Genomic DNA, 22,950 nt, shown 5'->3' on the forward strand with positions numbered 1-22,950 from the left:
GGGGGGGGGGAGGGCAGTTACAGATCTTATGCAGCGGTCCTTATCCTGGCTCACAGATCCACGCAGCAGGGGATCTGTAACCCTACCCCCCCTGCCAGAAAGTCACATAGCCGACACATACACACAGTCCCCCCCAGGAGTGCTGGCAGGCTCCATTGAAATAACCAGTCCACCAGTGCGGAGCCTGTCATTCCGGGAGTTTAGAAGTATCATTTGCATCAGAACACTAAACCCGCCCCCCGCCACAGTCTGCGTCCCCGGTTTAAAATATTCCCGCGAAAACAGCAATACAGACAACGGTGTTCATTAAAAAATCGAAATGATTTTATTTTTTGGGAAGGGGAAGGGGGTGAAGGTTGTATGTAACTGGAGAGGATAGTCAAAATGGACTGGGTAAAGAAACGGGGGCAGGTTCAGCTTTTCTGTCCACAAACTGAAAAGTCACTGGTTGCCCTGCTCACTCAGGAACCTAGCTTTCAAAGCCTCCCGGATGCACAGGGCGTCCCGCTGGGATCTTCTAATGGCCCGGCTGTCTGGCTGGACGTAATCAGCAGCCAGGCTATTTGCCTCTAGCTCCCACCCCGCCATAAAGGTCTCCCCCTTGCTCTCACACAGATTGTGGAGCACACAGCAAGCTGCAATAACGATGGGGATATTGGTTTCACTGAGATCACAGCGAGTGAGTAAGCTTCTCCATCTCCCTTTGAGACGGCCAAAAGCACACTCCACCACCATTCTGCACTTGCTCAGACGGTAGTTGAACAGTTCTTTTTCTGTGTCCAGGGCGCCAGTATAGGGCTTCATGAGCCAGGGCATTAGCGGGTAGGCTGGGTCCCCGAGGATGACTGTAGGCATCTCCACATCCCCAAGAGTTATTTTGTGGTCTGGGAAGTAAATACCTTCCTGCAGCCGTCTAAACAGACCAGAGTTCCTGAACACGCGAGCGTCATGAACCTTGCCCGGCCATCCGACGTAGATGTTTGTAAACCGTCCCCGATGGTCCACCAGTGCTTGCAGCACCATTGAAAAGTAGCCCTTTCTATTGATGTACTGGCTGGCCTGGTGGTCCGGTCCCAGGATAGGGATGTGAGTCCCATCTATAGCCCCACCGCAGTTTGGGAATCCCATCGCGGCAAAGCCATCTATGATGACCTGCGCGTTTCCCAGGGTCACTACCTTTGGGAGCAGTACCTTGACGATTGCCTTGGCTACTTGCATGACAACAACCCCCACGGTAGATTTGCCCACACCAAAGTGGTTCGCGACTGACCGGTAGCTGTCCGGCGTTGCAAGCTTCCAGAGGGCTATGGCCACTCGCTTCTGGACAGTGAGGGCTGCTCGCATGCGGGTGTCCTTGCGCTTCAGGGCAGGGGACAGCAACTCACAAAGTTCGAGGAAAGTCCCCTTCCGCATGCGAAAGTTTCGCAGCCACTGGGATTCATCCCAGACCTGAAGCACTATACGGTCCCACCAGTCCGTGCTTGTTTCCCGGGCCCAGAATCGCCGTTCAACAAAATCCACATGCCCCATTGCCACCGTGATGTCCTGGGCGCTGGGGCTCGTGGTTTCTGACAGCTCTGTGCCACTCTCCGACTTCAGGCTCTCACGGCGGTGCCGTAGCCTCCTCGCCCGATTTCTCTGCATCTGCCTCAGGGAAAGGTGTATGATAAGCTGCGAGGTGTTGAGAACGGCCACAAGTGCAGCGATGGTCGCAGCGTGATCCATGATCGCAGTGCTGTGGCGTCCGCGCTGTCACTGACCAGAAAAGTGCGCGAACTGATTTCCCGCCGGCGCTTTCATGGAGGGAGGGAGGGCGTTAGTGACGGACGGATGACGACAAATTTTTTTTACCCAGAAGGCATTGGCGGCTCGACCCAGAATTCCGATGGGCAGCGGGGACTGCGGGAACTGTGGGATAGCTGCCCACAGTGCACCGCTTCCAATATCGACGCTCGCCCCGTTAGTGTGGACTCACAAAGTCGAATTACTGTCCTTAGTGTGTCCTTAGTGTGGACACACACGTTCGACTTTGCAATATCGATTCCACATATTCGATTTAAGTAAAATCGAATTACCCTCGTAGTGTAGACATACCCTAAGTGTCTTCAATGGGAGAAGGATTTTTTTCAGAGGTGCTGATGACCAACTGCAGCTGTGATTGACTTTAGCTGGAGTTTTGGGTGCTCAGTGTTTCCAAACTGCTGTTGAAATGTGGGGCCTGATCCTGTATCTCTTAACTCTTGATCAACTCTTATATATGCAAGAAGTCCCACGGCGATCAAAGCAGTAAGGCTTGGACTATTGGCATGTTCTGAACCTTACCTGTCTCAGGTCCTACTCCTGTTCACGTTGAATTCAATGGGAATTTGACATTGACTTCAGGGGGCGCAGGAGTAGGTCTTTATTAACTTTAAAATGATCCAAAATATTCTCAAGCGACATGACATCAAAGACATTTATTATTATTAACTAGTTCACACTCATTTTTTTCACAATTTCCCACTGCTGTGTGTGTGTCTCATAAACAGATTGTCATTTACTGAAAACATTGTGTCATGAATTAATGAAAAATCATGATTTGTTCTTAAAAGCCAACGCCACTAACGTAACTTTTTGGTTTTTATGAAAACTGAATTGTTGATGGAATTTGACAACAAACTCTCAAAAATCCAGTGATGCACCTAACCTAGCTGCATTTCAGAACTTGCTCTGCTGTCATCTTCCACGGTGACATTGTGAATATTTCATTCTTTACAAAAAGCAGACACCAGCCTCTTCAGGTATGTTAGCAATCTAGATCTTTGTTAAAAGAATCTGAGTCGGATAGCTCTGCCTTCTTTTGTTTATAAAAGGTAACTACTAAGTAGTCAGATTTCAACTATCATTATGACATAAATCATAGTATGATATTGATCCAGTATTTAGATTGTTAATGCTATAATTCCTGTGTTCCACCTAGAGAAATGTTAAATATAAAGTGGATCCAGTCATATTTCAATAACAATAAGTGATTTTCTAATGCAGGGGTTCTCAAACCGGGGGTCGGGACCCCTCAGGGGGTCACGAGGTTATTACATGGGGGGTCGCGAGCTGTCAGCCTGCACCCCAAACCCTGCTTTGACTCCAGCATTTATAATGGTGTTAAATAGATAAAAAAGTGTTTTTAATTTATAAGGGGGGGTCGCACTCAGAGGCTTGCTATGTGAAAGAAGTCACCAGTACAAAAGTTTGAGAACCCCTATTCTAGTGCTTATTAATACCTTTGCATTAGAGTTGTAGTACATTTTCAAAGAAACCTATAAGTTTGCTAAATGAGCCCATACAATTCATGTATTAATAATATTCATCTAATATTGTAGTGAATATACAGAGCCAAAAACTGATGGCAGGTTTTAAGATAGAGATTGTAAAAGGTATCTTTACTGCCACTTGCATACGTTAAGGTAAAAGAGAAATGTGTGTGTGTGTGTGTGTGTGTGTGTTTGAAAAAAAAAAGTACCATGACAGTCCATTGTTTTTTGGTAAAGAAGGTCAATAGAGGTAACAATTAGTCTATATATCAGGCTTGATTTCAAAAGAACCTAAGTGACTTAATAGCACAAATACTATGGACTTTTAGTGGAACTCCTGCTCTTAAGGCACTTGGGTGGGATTTTCAATAGCACCGATAGTCTCTACCTGGAGTCGTAGTCCGGGATTTGTCCCACTGGAAGACCGTTCTTGATTGGAGACATCCATTGTCTCAAAGTGGGCAAATACTCTTTACTGCGTTAATAGAACTCAGTTTTAGAACTGAGTTTTAGAAGGAAATATTTAAAGCTTCAGCCCTGCAAGTGATATCGCGTAGGAAGATGGCTGCCTCTCCATTGCTGTATCTTCATGGAGGTCCATGAAAGTCAGCAGGGCTCTGCTTGGGTACATCAACCTGCCTGTGCAATGTGAGGTGCAGGATTGGGGCCCAAAACGTTATTCTGGAATTTAACCAGATTGTGTTGTCCAAATTAATTGCCATTAAATATATTTCTGGATCTAATGAAAATTGCATTTGGAATGTTTTTGGCATGGGTTTCTAAATCATATCCCAGAAACCATATGTTCCAGGACAGGACCACTGAGTTACACAAACCTCCCAATGATTTTGTAGTGCATGGAGCAATGACAAGTCAGAAAATGGCCCACAGCCACTTTCTGTTGGAGATTTGGCTGAATCCATTAAATACATTTGAGGTGAGACATTTTGGGAAGTTGTGTAAAATCATCAAAATCTTGAGCGCTTCTTCATCTGTTCAGGGAAAGAGATATTGTGACAGTGCAATTACAATAGAATATAGGATTATAAGACAGTGTTTTGATGAACAAGGCCTCCTTACTTCAGGCCGTGCGAAGAAATAAAACTGAGCCATGCTTCCTTTTTCTCCTCTCCAGAATGAAAAATGTCTAATGAATGTCTCATGTCTGAAACACTGGGCTGGATTCATCAAAGGGAGTTAGTAATTACCAAATTGAGAGAATCATGAAGCGCTTTTCTAAATTTGAAAGGCTCATCAAGAATAGATCAGGAGCAGGCAAAATTAATAGTTATGAACTCATTTCCATAGAAATGGACTTATTAGCAAGCATGCCAGCTGCCTAAAATTATAAGGTCTTTTCCTCCTGCTTGCAGGAAATAATCTTTTTTTTTTTTTTTAAATAAAAGTAAGTTAGACTTTATTTTTTATTGCTCCTCTAAACTGGGTTTGGCAAAATTCTTGCAAGATGGCAGAAGCTTTGACTAGACAATAAAAATGGAGGAGAAGGAAGATGAAGGAAGGGGAAGAAGACAAGAAACTTACAACCCTCGGATTCCATGAGCACCTTTCTGCTGCCAACTTGTTTAGACAAAGATGGAACGGGCTGCAAGAAAGAGTTGCCAGGTGTTTTTAGGACAGAGTTTGGTTTAATAGGATTTAATGGGTGATAACACTATGAGTTACGCTCTTCTCCTTTGCTGGTAGAATTTCCACTTTCATGGCATTTTATCTTTGCTGGACATCTAAAGAACATCAGTGACCCAGAGGATGTGAGAGCCAACTTCTCAGTATTGGTCGTAAAGTACAGAGTAGGCCAAGGAGAAATCGAAGATTTGACAGGACAGAACTTCTTTAAAAAGAAAAGATGGAACAGAATGGCATGTAGATAATCCCCACTACTGAAGGTGGGAACTTTAAGACAGAGTAACATGGTTGGTAAATAGAGGTTGATGAAGTTCGAAGAAAGTAATTCTCAGGGATTGATTCTGATTTATTTGAGATTTTACTCCAGCCTACTTCCAGTTGCTGCCATGGAGTTTACTCCTGATTTGCCCCAGTGTAAATGAGAGGTGTACCAGGTCTTTAGTGCCCTAGATTTAAGAATTTCAAAGTTCTTGAATTAACTACTGAGAGGCCTGCTGACAACACACTATTATTGAGAACAGTTAATACATTGCCTTATGTATCAATACACATTAAGCGTCAGTCTTCCTGCTGTTGGAAACACAAGGATCTATAGATGAGGGATAGAACAAGGACTGTAGAGACAGAAGGGAGGCTATGAACTGAGGAAGAAAGAAACTGACTTTTAAAGCTTTATCATTTGTTCGCAATAGCTGTAACCCGGGATGAGATCTGGAACAAAATCTGTGGACTGATCGTACGCCTCTCCGTGGGGGACTCCGTGTCCCAGATACCATAGCACTTGGCATTGCTCTGAGGGCTAGATCTTTGTTTTGAAGAGTGAAAAAGAGAGACCATAGTTTTGGAGAAAATTCATTGACCTGCTGTTCAGAAAGTAATTTGTAGGACCGCCGATGAATAAAGTAGTGCAGGGGCTTGAATGCCATTTTGTGAAAGCTGTGTACTTGGTGGGGGAACTTTCTAAATGAAACCTAATTAGAACACAGCGAATCTGACACATAAGTACAGCTCTTTTAGCAGTCTTCCAAAAAAAGAAAAAAGCTGGTGCCCTGATTTGAAATGTTGACACCTTACAGTACATTTAAATTGCCTCAGAAACAAAGCAGGAAGCATTTGGCTAGCAATGTTTTTTTCATTTAAGTAATGGCAGAGAATTTTCCTGGCAAACTGGATTCCACCAGCACCCATTTTTCCTGTTTTGTAGTTTCAGATTATTCATTACAAGTCAGGGAGTGTGTTTGTGTTAACTGGTCAGGAATTTTTTGACACCAGGTTTCTTTACAGAAAATGCCAAGCTGTTGAAACTTTTCATGGAAATTGTATCTGTTTTGATGAAGGTTTCACTGGGAAAGTTGCTCAGTTTGAGGATGGGATTTCTGGTTAAAATCAGAGAGTGAGACCTCAAAATAGCCAGTGGTCTGTTGGTTAGGGTGCAGGAGACTCAGGTTCAAGTCTTTTCTCTAAATTAGGTAGAGCAGAGATTGGAACCTGCTTCTCCCCTACCCCACATGAATGTGCTGACCACTGAGATAGTGGCTATCCTGGGGTCAGGGCCCTCACTAAAATTTTTCATGAAATGGAATTCCTGATTTCCTGCCAATCCTTCTGAGTGTATCTGATGTTTTCCTTTTGTATGCTATGTCAGAATTTATATCTGATTTCAAGCAATTGGAGTATAAAGAGGCATCTATCTTTAAATGAAAGTTATGATGTACGTAGAAGAACTTTGCCTGCTTACAGAGGCAGCGGCCATTTTCCTCCCTGACAGTCTCTGCAGTCTGTTATATATAGGCTTGGAAGGATTAGATTTTTATCGGTAAATGTTGGTAAACATTGATTTCACAGTTCATACACAAGCCGACGAAAAAAATGTTTCCACTGGTGATGATAGAAAACTACAGATAGGCAAAATAAAAAAAATGCTGCTTGAGAACTTATTGGAGTTTGATTTAAGAATATTTATATATCTGTATTTTTTTATTTGATGTTTGCAATTGGCTTTAGCAGTTATAAAGCTTTAACTTTCTGAATGTCAGTGTCTACTGTTATTACATAATTTTATGCTGCCCCCATGATTTCCTGTCAGTGTGAAAATTTAAATTGATAAAAATAGAAAAAATACTTTAAAATAAACATAGATATCTGTCAAATTTACAAAAAAAAAAATGTAATTTTGCCAAGTCTAGCTGTATACAGAACACACACACACTGTTCTCATCTAGAATCACAAATATGTAGGACTGGAAGGGACCTCAAGAAGTCATCAAGTCCAGCCCCCCCTGTGCTGAGGCAGGGCCAGGTAAACGTAGATGACTATGGAGACTTGTTCCTTCTTGATGTTGTCTTTAACATAACATTGGCCATTTAGACTGTAAGTGTGTAGGTTTTTCTCTGGATACAGAAAAACATAAGAAGAGGATAATAGAGTTGTGGACTGAGCACCAAACAACTGTCAGCGTGACATCATGACATTGTTCTTTTAGTTCAGTTTTTGACTGTGCCTATAGCACACTGAAATGCTACCGAATCTAACTAATTACTTTAGAGATGAATCCTAACCAGAACCATAGGTCCAAAGAATTTTTAAGAATTCTGAACCATTCTGAATTTTTTTCAGTTGGTCCCTTTTGGTGTAATGGATTGAAGCAAAACTCAAGATCCAGACACACCCAAAGGGTTCAAAATTTGAATCTAGAATTTGTATCTAGGGCTGATCTCTAAATTTAATTTATGACTTATGAGTGTATTCGGTTTGTGACTAAGTGAAACAAATACACCTCTACCCCGATATAACGCTGTCCTCGGGAGCCAAAAAATCTTACTGTGTTATAGGTGAAGCCACGTTATATCAAACTTGCTTTGATCCGCCAGAGTGCGCAGCCCCGCCCCCCCAGAGTGCTGCTTTACCGCGTTATATCCGAATTCATGTTATATCGGGTCGCGTTATATCGGGGTAAAGGTGTAGTTAGAAGTAATGAGCAGGGGCCCGTACTGTTGAATTCTCCATTATGCTGACAATATTTTTCTGCAGAAATTGAGAAGTCTCTAATTATATCCCTGACTTTGTATAGTATAATTTGTCTTCGGCATCTTGTTGGTAGTCTGGTTGGTCACCCTGGTGATGCATTAATAGCGTCTAGCCTTGCCTGAGGGTAGAGAAGATAAATGAAGATTAAGGTCTCTGTACCGCACTTTCACTTCAGTGCAGCAGTATAAGAAAGTTAAACCCATGCATGGATAGACCTTTCTGCAGTATTACTGTAGACTACTTTAGTGGACTCAAGCATTTTGGGCAAAAATCATCTTTAAAAAGTAGTAGTGCGGTTGTGGGAGTGAGAGCCAGGCATTTGCAGGGGAGGTAGTGTTTCTCAGTAGATAGATCATTCAACTTGGCTTTAGGAGACCTAGGTTCCATTCCTGTCTTTGTTACTGATCTGTTGTGTGGCTGTGGGCACATCCTTGTGCCTAAGACCTTGTCTACACTACAGAGGGAGATGGATCTAAGTTATGCAACTTCAGCTACATGAATAACGTCGCTGAAGTCGACGTACTTAGATCTGCTTACCGTGGGGACCACACTACGCTATGTTGATGGGAGACACTCTTCCGTCGACTCCCCTTGCACTTCTCGTTCCGATGGAGTATAGGAGTTGACGGGAGAGTGATCTGTGGTTGATTTAGCAGGTCTTCACTAGACCCACTAAATCGACCGCTGATGCATCGATCGCCGCGTGTGGATCCCCCGGTAAGTGTGAACAAGCCCTCAGTGTCGTTCTTAATAAAAGAAACAGAAGTAATTCACAAACAGAGCTCGAATGCTTTGCATTACATCCACTTTTAAACTTTTATTCCCAGGTGACCAAAATAAATAAATCTTCATACAATTACACGTGTGCATCAGCAACAAGCAGTATATTTTCATGAACTGAAAATAAGGATAATGTAACCCCACGTTTTTGTCATGTATAATTAGCACAAATCCATTTTTTGCATGGAGATAAAGGCAAGTTCATGTTCAAATGAGAAAAAAGAAAAGCTGAGAGCTCATTTCTGGTGCAACATGAGGAATGACCAAACATTCTACTGCTTCAGAACGTCAGTATTTGCAGCAACAAAATGATATTGGTACTTGAATAAACAATTTAGCAACATCTGTGCTGTATGGTGTCCGGGGCTTATATTACAGGTTCATTGAGATTACTTAGAACCAATGTCTGAGTTTAATGGGAAACATGCTTCCTTTTCAGAAAGCTAAAAGTTAGATTGTCAGCTCATCTATAAAGTATAGCCATTTGCCCACTGGATTGTTTGATTTATTCTTTTATCAACTTCTGTGGCCTGTGGGTCAGGATCTCAAAGTGGGTCGTGACCCCTTTTTAATGGGGTCACCAGGGCTGGCATTAGACTTGCTGGGACTTGGGTCTGAAGCCAAAGTCCGAGCCCCACTGCCCAGGACTGAAGCCCTCAAGCTTCGGCACCCCCCAGGGCAGCAGGGCATGTCATGTGATGAAACCTCCAGGAATACATCCAACCAAAATTGGCAGCTCTAACATGAGCAGAAACTTAACCGCAGTATTGCTATAGTAACTAACTGACATATATCCTAATATATTTGAAATAATTAATATACTAACGTAAAGAATAAGGACACCCCAACGTCATTAAAATGAAGAAGTGAGTTATGGGCAAAGGAGGCTGAACATTCTTATGAATATTCATAGCAGCCATTTATGGCTAACCACGGCCTAGCGTCTAGACCATTGAGACCTCAACCATTGGAATCGCTTGGCAGGCAGGATATAGGATTGGACTCTTGTGGACCACCACCTGTTTTTCTACCCTGGGTCTACACAAGGATTGTGTGAGTGTGCGTATTACATGGTGCTGGATGTAAAATTAATATTGCATTACTGTTATATTCTGGTTTGGATTGGAACAGGTGTGTGTTTACTAATTGTGTCAATACAACTATTAAAAAATCAAAAGCTTTTTCCTAAGTGAGTGTTGCAACTGTGCACGTTGGGGTTTCCAATTAAACCTTAACCGATTTCCAACTCTCTGGATTCTTGGAACTGAAGCCTGTCAAATCTAGGGTGCTAATTTGTCAGTTGGAGATTTTTAAATAATTAATACACAATCAATAGATCAGACAACATTTCCTGAAGTCTGCATGTTGAATTTGATAACTCTCCTGTTGGAAAGAAAACAAAACAGAACGGTTGCAATTTATTTTGTTCTTGACATTTCGCTGATGCTTCATTTTAAATTGCACTTAATGCGCATTTTGTTTTCCAGAGCAAACATCTCCTTCTATGAGATCTTGCAGATGGACTTTGAAATTGACAATAGCAGTAGCCTGGCAGGAGCTCAGCAAATTACCTGGCAGGTGGAATACCCCAGAGAAGACTTGATGAGCGAACTGGTGGTCTCCGAGATCTTTGTCAGCCAAACAACATTTGCGGGAATTGTTCCTCTTGCAATGGTAAGAAACTGCTTTTTTGTTTGTCAAATGCTTCTTTTGATTCCTTTTAGTATTCACGGAAACATGAACCATTTTTTTAATTTGCTACTTCCTATGCATCTGCTGAAAATGGTTTAAATGCAAAAACTACATTTCAATAATATTTTATTTACCTGATATACCATAATGGCTCCTTGGAAACCATTAGAGTCTATTGCGCAAATTCTTTTCTGTTTGTGGATTATTGGCCTGGTACATAGTAACAGCTCCTTTGGAGCTGTTGTCTTCTGTTGTGTTAATGCGACTGCCGTGCACGCTCACTAAGGCTAAATGCGACAATTAGTTATGACATTTTCATTTAAATAAATTAGCCCACGTGTAGAAAACTTCATTTCTAAGCCAGACAACTGGGCCATATTTTGCTTTGCTTTTCCCCAAAGCACTCAAATGCACTAGACTAAATCACCGACTAGCGGGCTGCAAAATGTCAATTTAATAAAAAACTCATTTTGAGTTATACAGTGGGGACACAAAATCATTTCTAAAGACTTAGATTTTTCGATTTAGAGAGAGGCCCTGTTTTCAAAGTGGGGTGTAATATGTGTGGTCAAAAAAACCTAACCCCCACTTTTTTCATGTAAGTGGCTCCTTGTGTACTCAAATGCAGCTTGGTATAGGGACCTTGGGTGTGACTGTGGGACCTCTGTTTCTAAAACTTTGTGCTGGTGCAAATCAACTGCATTTAAATGTGGTTTCACTGGTGTAAAAGCTGGTGTAACAGAATGGTGAATTAGGCCCTGTCTGCAGAACTTCCTTTGAAAAATTGGCCTAAAGAACTTATGAAGGACTAATTCTTTTTCCGGCTTAATTTGATTTAAAAAAAACCCTCCGTTTTAGACTGAGGACCTGGATGATACATTTCAATGTACTGATAAATTTTAAAGCCCCTCTTCCCCCCCTTGCAGTCCTGAGAAAGGAAGCTAATTTTTATTTTCTTGCTCCTCTACCACCTAATCAACAAAAATCCAAACATCCCTCTCCACAAACATTCCTGTCCTGCTGGGAGAGAAGCAAAGGAGGAAACCAGTAAATACAGACAAGGATCTAGTCAGAACTCTTTTTTTTTTGTATTCTCACTGACAATGTCTAAACTTGCTGGATATCCAGTGATAGAAAAAAAATACAAGTGGGATTTTTTGCAGGGTGATTTTTTGGGAGGCTTTCCTGGAGCATATAAATAAGTGGTCAGTCCACTTAGAGGAGACTGATCAAAACTAAAATTAACTGGATGTGACGTTGTCAATTATTAGTGATGATTCAGGTTGTAATACTAATGTATAGTGAGGGATAAACAATACCACTGTTATACAACACAAGTTGTTTGAAATGGCTCATAAGGTATTTACGCTACTAAGAGTGTGTCGGAGAAAAACACAGTTCTCACTCTTTGGTTGGGTGCAGCAAAGTCAGATACTTTATTATCTCTAGCAATTGCGTGGAGAGGGAGAACTATACAGGTCTCTCTACAGGTAAACAATTACAGCAAGCATTTATACCTTTTGTTACATACAATAAGAAGCAACAGCTGCATTTTGATTATACATAGGTCATCCTGATATCTTATTTTTCTTACTTATTTAGACTCTAGTCTACATTCCATATTATCTACACAAGGTCGCAACAACTTCTCACACAGTTCTTTCCCACTCGCCTCACACAATCCTCGCTTCTACAAGTCTCGCGTTATTAGGGTTACAGTTAGCCTGACTCTTGCTAACAGAGACTGTTTGCATTTAAAATCCCCTTCAAATCCCTGTCAGGCCTTGCTCTGCTTCCACAAGAGCTACCGGTATATAGTAGAGTTGGGTTCAAATCAGCAGCCCACTGCTGAACTTTCAAAGGTGCATAATGTATGTTTGGATCGGAATTTTGCAATTGGCCCTGCTTTCTCTATAATGGTCCCCCTCTCTCTAATTGCTGAATCGGCCGCTGGTGCCTGTTTCTAACCCTGGATCTCCAAATGTTGGGCAGAAGGTTTGTAGTCCTGATCTGGAGATGCCTCTTAATTTTGCTGCTCATTTATTTTCACCTCTTATTTTACAGCATGATGGGGGAAAAAATTGAAGTGTAAAATTTATATATTTTTGTCTCCTTTTGGGACATCTCAATGTTTCTTCACATGGCCATAGTCCTTGGTGATGTTTTTCATCAGTAATTCAGCTATCTCCCTCTGATTGCAAGCTTCCTTGCCTGGCTGGCCCTAGGCTAACAGAAGAGTCTGAGATAGCAGTAGCAAGAACAACAGGTTTTATCTGCATTCCTTCCCCTCATATTTGCTAATTTATGGTGCTGCTTCACTTCACTTCACTTCAAGACAGGCTCCACCCCGTGTTGCCGAACTGGGAACAAAAGCCAATGCACCATGCACTATCATGTTCTGTTCAGTGAAACCAGGTGTTACGGAAAGTTCTTGAAATAAGAAAATATATTTTAATGTTCTTTTTGAGGGGTTCCTCAACTCCTCCATCACTAATAAGTCAATTTTATTGTAAATTTTTTCCTACCATTTCCTGAATTACACAGAATCTGTAAATAAATATCATCTCATGTGTTTTTGTCCCTTAGAAGAACACTATAAAGTATATTTTAAACTCCTCATTTCTACATTGAATGTAAGTTACTTGGGGGACCCTTTAATTTCCTGACTGTTCTAATTTGTTGATGCATTTGGTTCTACGTTTTGTAAGCTCATTCGCGTGAGAGAAGTTGCATGAATGTGAAAAGAGGATTTGGTCCTTAGTTTGTGGGATCAAGTATTTTGATGACCTCAAAATCCCATGGCCAGTGAAAGATAATTAAGTCTTTGTAGTTTCCTGTACAAATTCACTTTGTGTATAAATCTGACCATCGGCACTGTGTAAAGCTAAACTGTATACTGAAAAATGTCTTGTCAGGAAATGTTTTGCAGGTGGCTACAGTTATAATTCACTGAACACTGGAACTCCAACTCTGGTTTACATTGTTTAAGACCTCTGTATATTTGTTGAGGGAAAACTAAACAAAACAAAACCAGACTGTGAAATTGTGCAGAGCATTAGGGGCCCTTCTTAATAAAGACTTAAACTGAAGTTAAATTCTTAGATCTTTCTGTTGGTCACGATAAATATGCCTCATGCTCATGCCAGAACAGACAGGGTTTCTCTTACGCATGGTTCAGTATCTCACTATTGTTTTCTGCTGCTGCTAGGGCCAATCATAAGTACATCTGTAACTTTTTCAAGGCTTTCCTTGAATACAAAATAAAAAGAGCAAGACCCCTCTATGATTAACATCCCCTCATTGCATGGTTGTCAGGACCAGGATGTGGGTGGACTGACCTGATGGTTAGAACCAGAGCCCAACCTATTGGTTAGAGAAAGGGACAGGAGCCAGAGCCATGGACCAGATCTGGAGTAAGGAACCAGGAATCAAGCCACGGGTCACAGCTAGAGCCAGAAATCAGTACCTGGAGTCAGAAGCCAGGCAAGAGAGCAGGGCAGGGTGGAATGGAGCAGGACAAGGACAAGGCTGGAGAGGCTGGATACAAGGCAGAAGCAAGGCTGGGTACAGGGGCAATTGCAGATTTACTGCTGCTGCCACTGAGCTTAAGTGCAGACCCAGTGATGAGCTGCCAAAATCTTAACAATCGATTGCCTACCGGGTCTCCAGCGGCACTTCGGCGGCGGGTCCTTCAGTGCGGCCAAAGACCCAGAGCGAGTGAAGGACCCGCCGCCGAAGTGCTGCCGAAGACTCGGAGCGCTGCCCGGTGAGTACAGGCCCCACGTGTTCTATTACGTGTTTTTTTTTTTTTTTTTTTATTAATTCCTGCCGGGGCCTCGTTGAAACTGTTCGAATTGGGCCCCGCACTTCCTAAAGCCGGCCCTGCACATCGGGGTTGCAAAATTGTATCGGGGCCAGGTAGGGAGGGCTGTGCCTCCCAAAACAGCCTTTCCCCCCTCATCCGATCCCCCCCATATCCTGCCCCCGACTGCCCCCTCAGAACCCGCAAGGGCCGCAAGCAACCCATCAACCCCCCCTGCTCCTTGTCCCCTGACCACCCCCTCCCGAGACCCCCCACCCTAACTGCCCCCCAGGACCCCACCCCCTACCCAACTTGTCCCGCTCCCTGTCCCCTGACTGCCCCGACCCCATCCACCACCACCCCGACAGACCCTGGAACTCCCATGCTTACCCAACCCCCCTGTTCCCCATCCCCTGACTGCCCCCCCAGAACCTCCACCCCCTCCAACTGCTCCCTGCCCCTTATCCAACCCCTCCTCCCAGCCCCGGCCCAGCCCCCTTACCATGCTGCTCAAAGCGGCAGGAGCTGCAGAGCTGCCCAAGAACGGTCCAGATCGCTGGTGCCGGCCGCACGGCACGCTGAGGCTCTGCGAGAGGGGGGAAGGCGGGGGAGCCTCTCCATCCAGGAGCTCAGGCGAGCTGGACAGGACGGTCCCGCGGCCCGGAAGTGGCCCAAGGGCTGGAGTTTGCCCACCCCTTTAACAACCGGTTCTAAACCGGCTTCTAAATGTAACAACCGGTTCGTGTGAAGCGGTGTGAGCCGGCTCCAGCTCACCACTGGGGCTGGCCACTTGGGCAGGCCGGGCAAAAAGGCGATTCTGCTGCAGTCCATCTTGGCTCATTAACCTGCCCGAAGGCTGAACCATCTAACCCCAGGCTCAGCTGAGGAAATTCAACCCCATGGGTCCTGAGAATGATGGTGGCAGTGTTAGTGGTAGGGATCGTTTTCCATTACCGAACTTATTTTTCTTCTAGATAAAGTAGGTGTGGTAGGTCTCATGCTAGCGTTCGTGTAATAGTCTGATAAAAAGAGCTGATTGCTTGCTTCCGTGGGGTTTACGAATAATCTCTCATGAAATCTTATGTGTTAACATCCACATTTGGTAGGAAGTTTAAGAGATTAGATGTGTGTGTGTATGTGAAAAGATACAGTTGATTTCTGCATATTATGTAGCAAAATAGGGCTCCATATCAGCAGACAAGCCTGCTGTATTGTGCAGATAGGTGCTGCATGTCCCTAGCTGCAAAGAACACTAGTCCCTTGGTTTAAAATCAGTGGTGCATTAATGAGCAGTGCTTTGAGATTGCTAACAGATACAGGGCGTTGTGAGGCTGAAATGTAACTCACTCTTACATAGTTAATCACTTTGGGTCCCAGTAAGAAAAGGTGCAGGCTTGTAATGCAAAATGTACATTTTGATTCATTATTTGGGGGCGAGGGGGAAAGCTTATGGCACATATAATTTCCTTATTGGGTGTGGGTGGCATTAAGGTTTCAACGTACAATATCTTTATGTGAAAAGGAGATGTGGGTGTGGAGAACACTAATTATCGCACAAACACTAAGCGAGAAATCGGTATGCAAATGTCATTAGGAATTAGCTGCGAATTTATGAACAAATAAGACAGTTCCTGGTTTCTCAGAATTAAAGGAAAACCCCAACCAGGAGAGCGGGTGGTACAGTCAGCTGCCAAATCTAAAACCACCAACCCAATTGCATGTGGCATTCAATGGTAGTGCCCAAGAAGTACAAATCTACTTACATCTACATGTGTATGTTCTGAACAAGTCTGGAACGTCTTCAAGTTTGTGCAAAACTAATGAACTGAAATATTTATTTATTTATTTATTATGGGCAACTGGGTAGCTTTCAAAGATTTCCTCATTGAATAATATTCCAAGTGTCCATTGGAACCATTTATTGTGACATGCATCTTCCTGGTTTATATCCAAATAACAGTTGGACCCTACTTACACAATTTGAGGAAAGTTATTTGGTTTTGCAGCTTTGAAGTGGCCCAGCCAATAGTTCTTGGTATTATTCTGTTTTACCAGTAACTATGAAATAATGTGATTTTTTTTTTGAGTGGATAAGTTTGGAAGAACAAGGTTAAAATATAATTTTTGAATTCTGGGAATGCCTGAAAAACTTGAGTCTGTGTCCATTTGGAAGATCATCCATATAATTTTAACTCCAAAGCACTGTTTTTCACTTTTTGAATATTTTAAATCTAATTTTGATTAGAATAAATACAATAAATATGTTCACGAACAGCAGAAAATCTAAATATTTTCCTGCTGGGAAACGGAGTTTTCTCCACAATTTGAAGCAATAATTCCTTGCTCTCCTGATAATGATAAAGTCCAATTTGAATCACTGTTTAGAACAAAATAAAGTAAAATTTATTATGGAAACGATCAGAATATTTTACTAAATTAGGACTGGGACAGTTTAATTTTAGTTAGTAGAACTGACTTTCTGATAGCCACATCTCTAATTCCAGATGGAACGTATGCATTGTAGGGAGTAACAGAAAAGATGAGGTAGAATAGCAGGCCATCTCCAACTGATTTGGTAATGAAGCGACTTCTCGTGAAATGAGAAAATAGCAATGTGGTTGATCACAGTTGTTTATAGCCTGCACTTGACTCAAGAACTGATTTGGATGACAGCTATGACAGGCCTACTGCTGTTGCGAAAGGATATCAGTCTACCTTAAGATGAGCTGTTCTTATAAATCAGCTACCCACAGAGAGGTTTCTCTCCTATAGTTCTCTTTATAGTGGCACATGGTGGGAATGCTGTAGTTAGGCTATATCATCATTTCCATCATACACCTGCTAGAGAAAATATGGAAAAGGAGGTAACTTGCTGTGCATGCTCTGGCTGTGCCGTAAAGCCAAAGTTCTGGGAGGTTAAAGGAGGTCAGGTGAATGTAGATAGACAAATGTAATTAATCCAAACCATCTGGATGAACACTCCTGCTCTTACAAAAGTGCCATTAGCACTTCCATCTTTTGTCTGATGCAAAAGGGGACGTGTTGCCTCCTAATATCCTGCTGGAACATTGGTTCAGTACTGGCTTAAATGGAAGAGTACCACTCACTGAATCATTAGCACCACTTCCAACAGCATTCCACTAAATTAGGTTGTGAACACAAGATGGTATTGCTGCATGAATTTTCTACCTTTTTAGAAACACACCACAACTTGTTTTGTGCAGATCTATGTGTGGCTTCCAATTCTCTTGGCCAACATTCCCAACACAATTTTGATCTTTTTTCTTTTATGGTGAGCTTGTCAGCCTGGGAAGTTATTTTTTTGATGTATTCGAAGGTAGGGAAGAATTTATTTCACACGATACTGAGCTATATGCATACAATTTGTAGGAGGGCAACATATAGCTTGATGGATCTGCCATGCCCTCAAGATGCCCCTTCTCCAGAGAGACACTGTTTCTGTGCATATATCTAATTTGGGAAGTTCACTGTTTGTGAGTAAGTGTAACCAAATTGATAAGGGCTCCTAATAGGGTATATGCAAACATACATCTATGATGTATAGATGTATATAAATAACGTATGCCATGTGTGGTGGTGAAATCGGTGTAACAAATTGCATTCATCATTTATTTGCCTATTTCTTCTTAAAGCCATCTATTCATCCATCTCTGAGCAGATTTCCAACATAACAAATCTCTGAGCAGCTTGAAGCGGCTATTTCATAAACATCAATTTGCCAAAATTTTTTTGCTCCAATTGTACTAAAGTTACTCCCATAATTACACTGCTCCGAGTCGCACGTTTCAGTCTTTGACCAGTCCTGGTCCAATATCAGGCAAATCACACTTTCTCTTCAGTGGCATAATTTTGTAGCCTTGTAGATTTTGAGATATTAGATTGTAAAATCCCAATATTAAGTATAGAAAAGATATTCTAAACAATTTTTGTGCTTTCTAAATTTTATGAACTATATTTATTTATTTATTCTCAGAGGCCTTTACGGTTGGATTCTTCCACTAAAGGAAACCTGTTTTGGCAGGTGGAGATTAATGGGGGGGGGGGGGGAAGATTTGTATATATTTTAAAACTTTGCTTGGCAGACCACTCATCAGGGGATGGGAGCCTTTAGTGGGAGCGGGTGGAAGGAGATTGCTGAGCGTGCTACAACTCACCCACTGATAGGGAATGTGACTTCCTGGGGTAGAATTGCTGTCCCAGGGACATCTCAGGGGCAAGAAGGCACTGAGGGTGGCTTGGTGGACAGTCACAAGTAAGGTTATGCTGGGGTGGCTGACCCAATGGGAGTTCACCTTCTTGGTACTATTTAAGATAACAAGCTGAGAGGTGAATATGTGGACATATTGTCACTGTTGCACAGGTCGGTGCTGACAGAAAGTAAACTGCGGCACAGTGAGCCGGGCAATGAAATGCCCAAGTGGCCATGGGTGTCTAGAACATGGGAAAATTGGGAAACTTCTTTCCTAATTGATGTGGTCATTATTGTAGAGGCTTACCCAGACAGAAGCCCAGTACCATCTCCAGTTCAGCTTGAGGTGTTAAGGGTTCTCCTTACCCTAACAAGATAGATTGGCATTTTTATGGGCTGGGTTTACTTTGGGGTTTAGGAACCCTTTTGCCGGGGAAAAAAGGCATGTAATGTCAACAAATTTGAAGGAGTTATTAGGAGTGGGTCATACTGTAAAGAAAAAGATTATACAAGAATTAAAGGGGAATAGGATAGCAGGGCCATTCAGTCATCTCACTATACAGGACTTGCAGGTTTTTCCCCTACAGTTGGTCCCTAAGAAGGCCCCGAGTGAGTATCACGTAATTCACCACCTGCCTTACCCACGGGATAGCTCAGTTAATGATGGAATAGGCCCGGCCTTGTGTTCCGTGCCCTATTCCTCCATTGATGAGGCTGAGTGCCTGGTTAGGTCATGTAGCCACGGGTTTTTAGTGTGGAGGTTCTGGCGGGGTGGTCTGAAAGCACCAGCCTGAGGGAGGATACATGCTGTTCCATCACTGTTATGCACAAGGATCTTGCGCGGATCCTGGATCCTGTGTGTCACTGTGGACAAGAGGTGACCTTGTTCAGGAACACAATTCCTGGTACCATGTTTTGGAGCTTTTAGGAGCAGCAAGCTAGTATTTGGGTCCTGTAGGGATTCTTCTGGGGGGGCTTTGGAATTTAGGGGTATACAGTGATGAGCTGCCAAAATCTTAACAACCGGTTCCCTCCTCACCCCATGAGGGGGGTCGTGGCTGGCACCCCTGGGACTCCTGCCCCATCCCCCCCCCGCGTTCCTTGATGCCCCCCCCCCGGACTCCTGCCCCATCCACCCTCCTTCCCTGACCCCTGACTGCCCCCCGCCACCCCATCCAACCCCTCCTCTCATTCCTGATGGCCCCCTGGGATCCCTGTCCCATCCAACCACCCCTTCTCTCTGTCCCCTGACTGCCCCTGGAACCCCTGCCCCTGACTGCCTCCCACCACCCCATCCAACCACTGCTCCTTCCTGACTGTCCCCCCCCGGGACCCTTGCCCCCATTCAATCTCCCTGTTCCCTGCCCTCTGACTGCCCCAACCCCTATCTACCCCCCCGAACTCCCCTGCCCTCTATCCAACACCCCCTCCCTGCTCCCTGCTCCCTTACCGCGCTGCCTGGATGTGGCTGGCAGCGCTACAGCCGCGCTGCGCGGCTGGAGCCATGCCGTGCCGTGCCGTGCCGCGCAGCTGGAGCCGGGCCGGGCCGGCCTGGGCTGGAGCTGGGCCGGGCAGCGCCTGGAGCCAGGCCTGGCCGGGCAGCGCCTGGAGCCGGGCTGCGCTTGCTTCTCAGCCCTCCCAGGCTTCCCGTGCGAACAGCTGATTCGTGGGAAGCGGGGTGGGGGGAGGAGAAGCAGGGCAGAGCGTTCCAGGGAGGAGGCGGAGGCGGATCAGAGGTGAGCTGGGGCTGGGGGCGGGGCGGGGAGCTGCCGGAGCTTTACCGGTTTTTAAATTTAAAAGCCCTTTTAGAACCAGTTGTCCCGCGGGACAACCGGTTCTAAAAGGGCTTCTAAATTTAACAACCGGTTCCCGCGAACCCGGTGCAAACCGGCTCCAGCTCACCACTGGCGGTATACATTGGAAGGGGCGATCGGTGATATTAACCTTGAGGAGGTCAAAGACGGATCTTCCCTGTCGAGGCTGTGAGGGCATACATGGCAATAAAACCAGGGTGGGATGAACCCATCTTTATTCATGGTAACGGGAATCCCCTCACAACATACCCATTTATTACAGTTTTAAGACAGGTGTAATGTGCTACAAAAGAAATGAACGATCTTTCTTAAAAATCATCACAAATTGACTTTTTCCCCTCAAATACTGCTCTAAATGTAACATTTATATATCATTTATATATTCAAAAAACGGTGCTGGCTTTAATTAACTAATCAATCCTGAATAAATGCATCTTGGTAAGAATGAAAAATTATATGGAAATGAAGCCACTCTTACTCAGTTTTACCTGTTCCTGAATGTTTTATGAGTCACTTTTCAGATTCCTTAAAGTGCTTTTAGAAGCACACTCAAAAGTTCCATAATAATCTGGCTTAATATCTCTAAAGCTGATTTACTTAGAAAAAGTTGGGATTTGCAACTTGAAGAATAAATTTTCCCACAATACCTAGAGCCTTTATGAATGACTTTGACAATGTAAATACTGATTTATCAACTAAGATTGTCCATAACTACTTAAGGCCTCTTTAATGCAGGCAAAATTGCCACTGTAGTCAATGGGGAATTTACCAGAGCAAGGACTAATTGTTCCCTTAAGTTGGAGTCTAGTTCAAATGCAAAATTTCTAATTTATGTTATGTTTTTGTTTTCTTTTTTTCTTTTTTTTTGAATTTTCAGTGCCAGGTGAAAGACACAACCATTGAGAAATTTTGCCCACAGAAAATATGAAGTGTCCTGAATTAGACTCTCAGCATTGTCTATTCCGAATATCTGGAAAGGATGTTCAGACAGTGAACAGAGTATAAGACCACTTGTTTAGTACAACAGAGCATGATGCATTCAATATCAGCATCAGCTGCTTTGCTCCTGTGTAACTTATTTTGTTTTCCTTTCGGCAATAAATAGTTCTAATAATTGAGTCTTTCAACATCTGGTGTACCAATTAACATGTGCTGCTAATGTCTCAGAAAGTAGAAAGGTGATTCATTTTCATCATGTTTAATACAATAACAGAGCGAGGTGGAGAAGTAGAATGTCAAAACACTTAAATTCTTCTCGTTCAGATATTCTGGTGCATTACTGAGTATTCACAAAAGAACTTGCTTTTCAGGATGACAATAATTAAATGTAAACATTGAGCCTGATTTTCAAACATAGGATACCTAGAATAGGATGCCAGTCCTTAATCTGATTACTCAAATTGTGGTTTATGGATCCAGTATGTCTTGCATATTATTATAGAGATTTTAGTTGGATTTCTTTAGATACCTATGTCTTGATTCTATTCTCACACCAGTATACAGGAAATCAAGAGTAACCTTCCTGAGATCAATGGAGATATAACGGTATAAAACTGGTATAACTGAGGGGGAATTGTGTCCTTATTCTGCATCTCTGATCTGTTTCAAGAGTCAGCAAATAATTAGGGTTTTCAGAGAAGACCTTTAGAGACAAGTTCTTACCATACCATGACAATGTTTCCCACCTATATTTTCTTCTAATTTAGTGTCATTTTGGAAGTCTTTGTTTCCCCTTGTTCTTGTTTGGTTCTTGCTCATTTCTTTACCACCAATAGCGGCTTGAAGGAGCCATATTGACTGAAGGAGTAGGTGAACATGTGACAGACATATAATGTGATGCAGAGGCGGAATGAAAAGTGTGGCTAGTGACCTCAGTTGTAACAGAAAGACTCAAATTAAAATAAAATGATATATAGAAGACTAAGTACCTGATTCTCTTTTACACTGAAGGCCCCTGTACATAACTCAGGGCAGGGGGAACAGATCCTTAGATGGTGTACGTTGACTCAGTTGAAGTCAATGGTACTATGACAATTTGCACCAGGAGAGAATGTGCCCCTGGCACTTGCACTTATACCCATTTTCTATCCCCTTTACACTGAGACTGTGGTGTTAAGGTACCTTAGTGTAAATGGAAATCATGCCTTAAAATCTTTGAAGAACAGTTCTGCCTAGAAAAGTGACTATGCAACAATGGCCTCTTCTTACTCAACAGATCTGGTTCTTGTGTGTATTCAGGGTCCTATCTGTTTACTTTAAGTAACAAAATATTGTACATTTGTACTCCTTTCTACTCATGTTAGTCCTGCAGAGGCAACACAGAGTATGAACTGGATTCTATTCCTTCTCGTGCATCATCAGCTGACTTATGCACTAAATGTCCATTAGTTACTCCTGTGTAGCTCCCTTGAAGACAATGGAGAGGCACAGATGTCAAAGAGCGTAATTGACAGGTGGGTGGCATGGGGCTCACTGGTATAATTGAGGTATCTAAATTCTTTATTCCTGGGTAAGATATATGAAAAGGAGAAGGACCTTTGCTTGACTCATAGATCCCAAGTGAAGTTTTCAGGGCTGGCAGGAAGAAAAGCCATCTTTCTACTTAGGGTATGTCTACACTACGAAATTAGGTCGAATTTATAGAAGCCGGTTTTATAGAAATCGGTTTTATACAGTCGATTGTGTGTGTC

General features: G+C 43.0%; 1 protein-coding gene across 1 annotated transcript in view; it reads left to right on the top strand.

Moving 5' to 3' along the window:
* Window positions 1-22,950, top strand: part of TMEM132B (transmembrane protein 132B) — a 367,192-nt gene that overhangs the window by 236,063 nt on the left and 108,179 nt on the right. Inside the window, exon 4 of the mRNA XM_024196810.3 lies at window positions 10,230-10,416. Coding sequence (XP_024052578.2) covers window positions 10,230-10,416 — 187 coding nt within the window. The remainder of the gene's footprint in view (window positions 1-10,229; window positions 10,417-22,950) is intronic.

This window comes from Terrapene carolina, unplaced genomic scaffold, assembly GCF_002925995.2.
Source record: "Terrapene carolina triunguis isolate 2854851 unplaced genomic scaffold, T_m_triunguis-2.0 Scaffold234, whole genome shotgun sequence".
NCBI lineage: Eukaryota > Metazoa > Chordata > Testudines > Emydidae > Terrapene > Terrapene triunguis.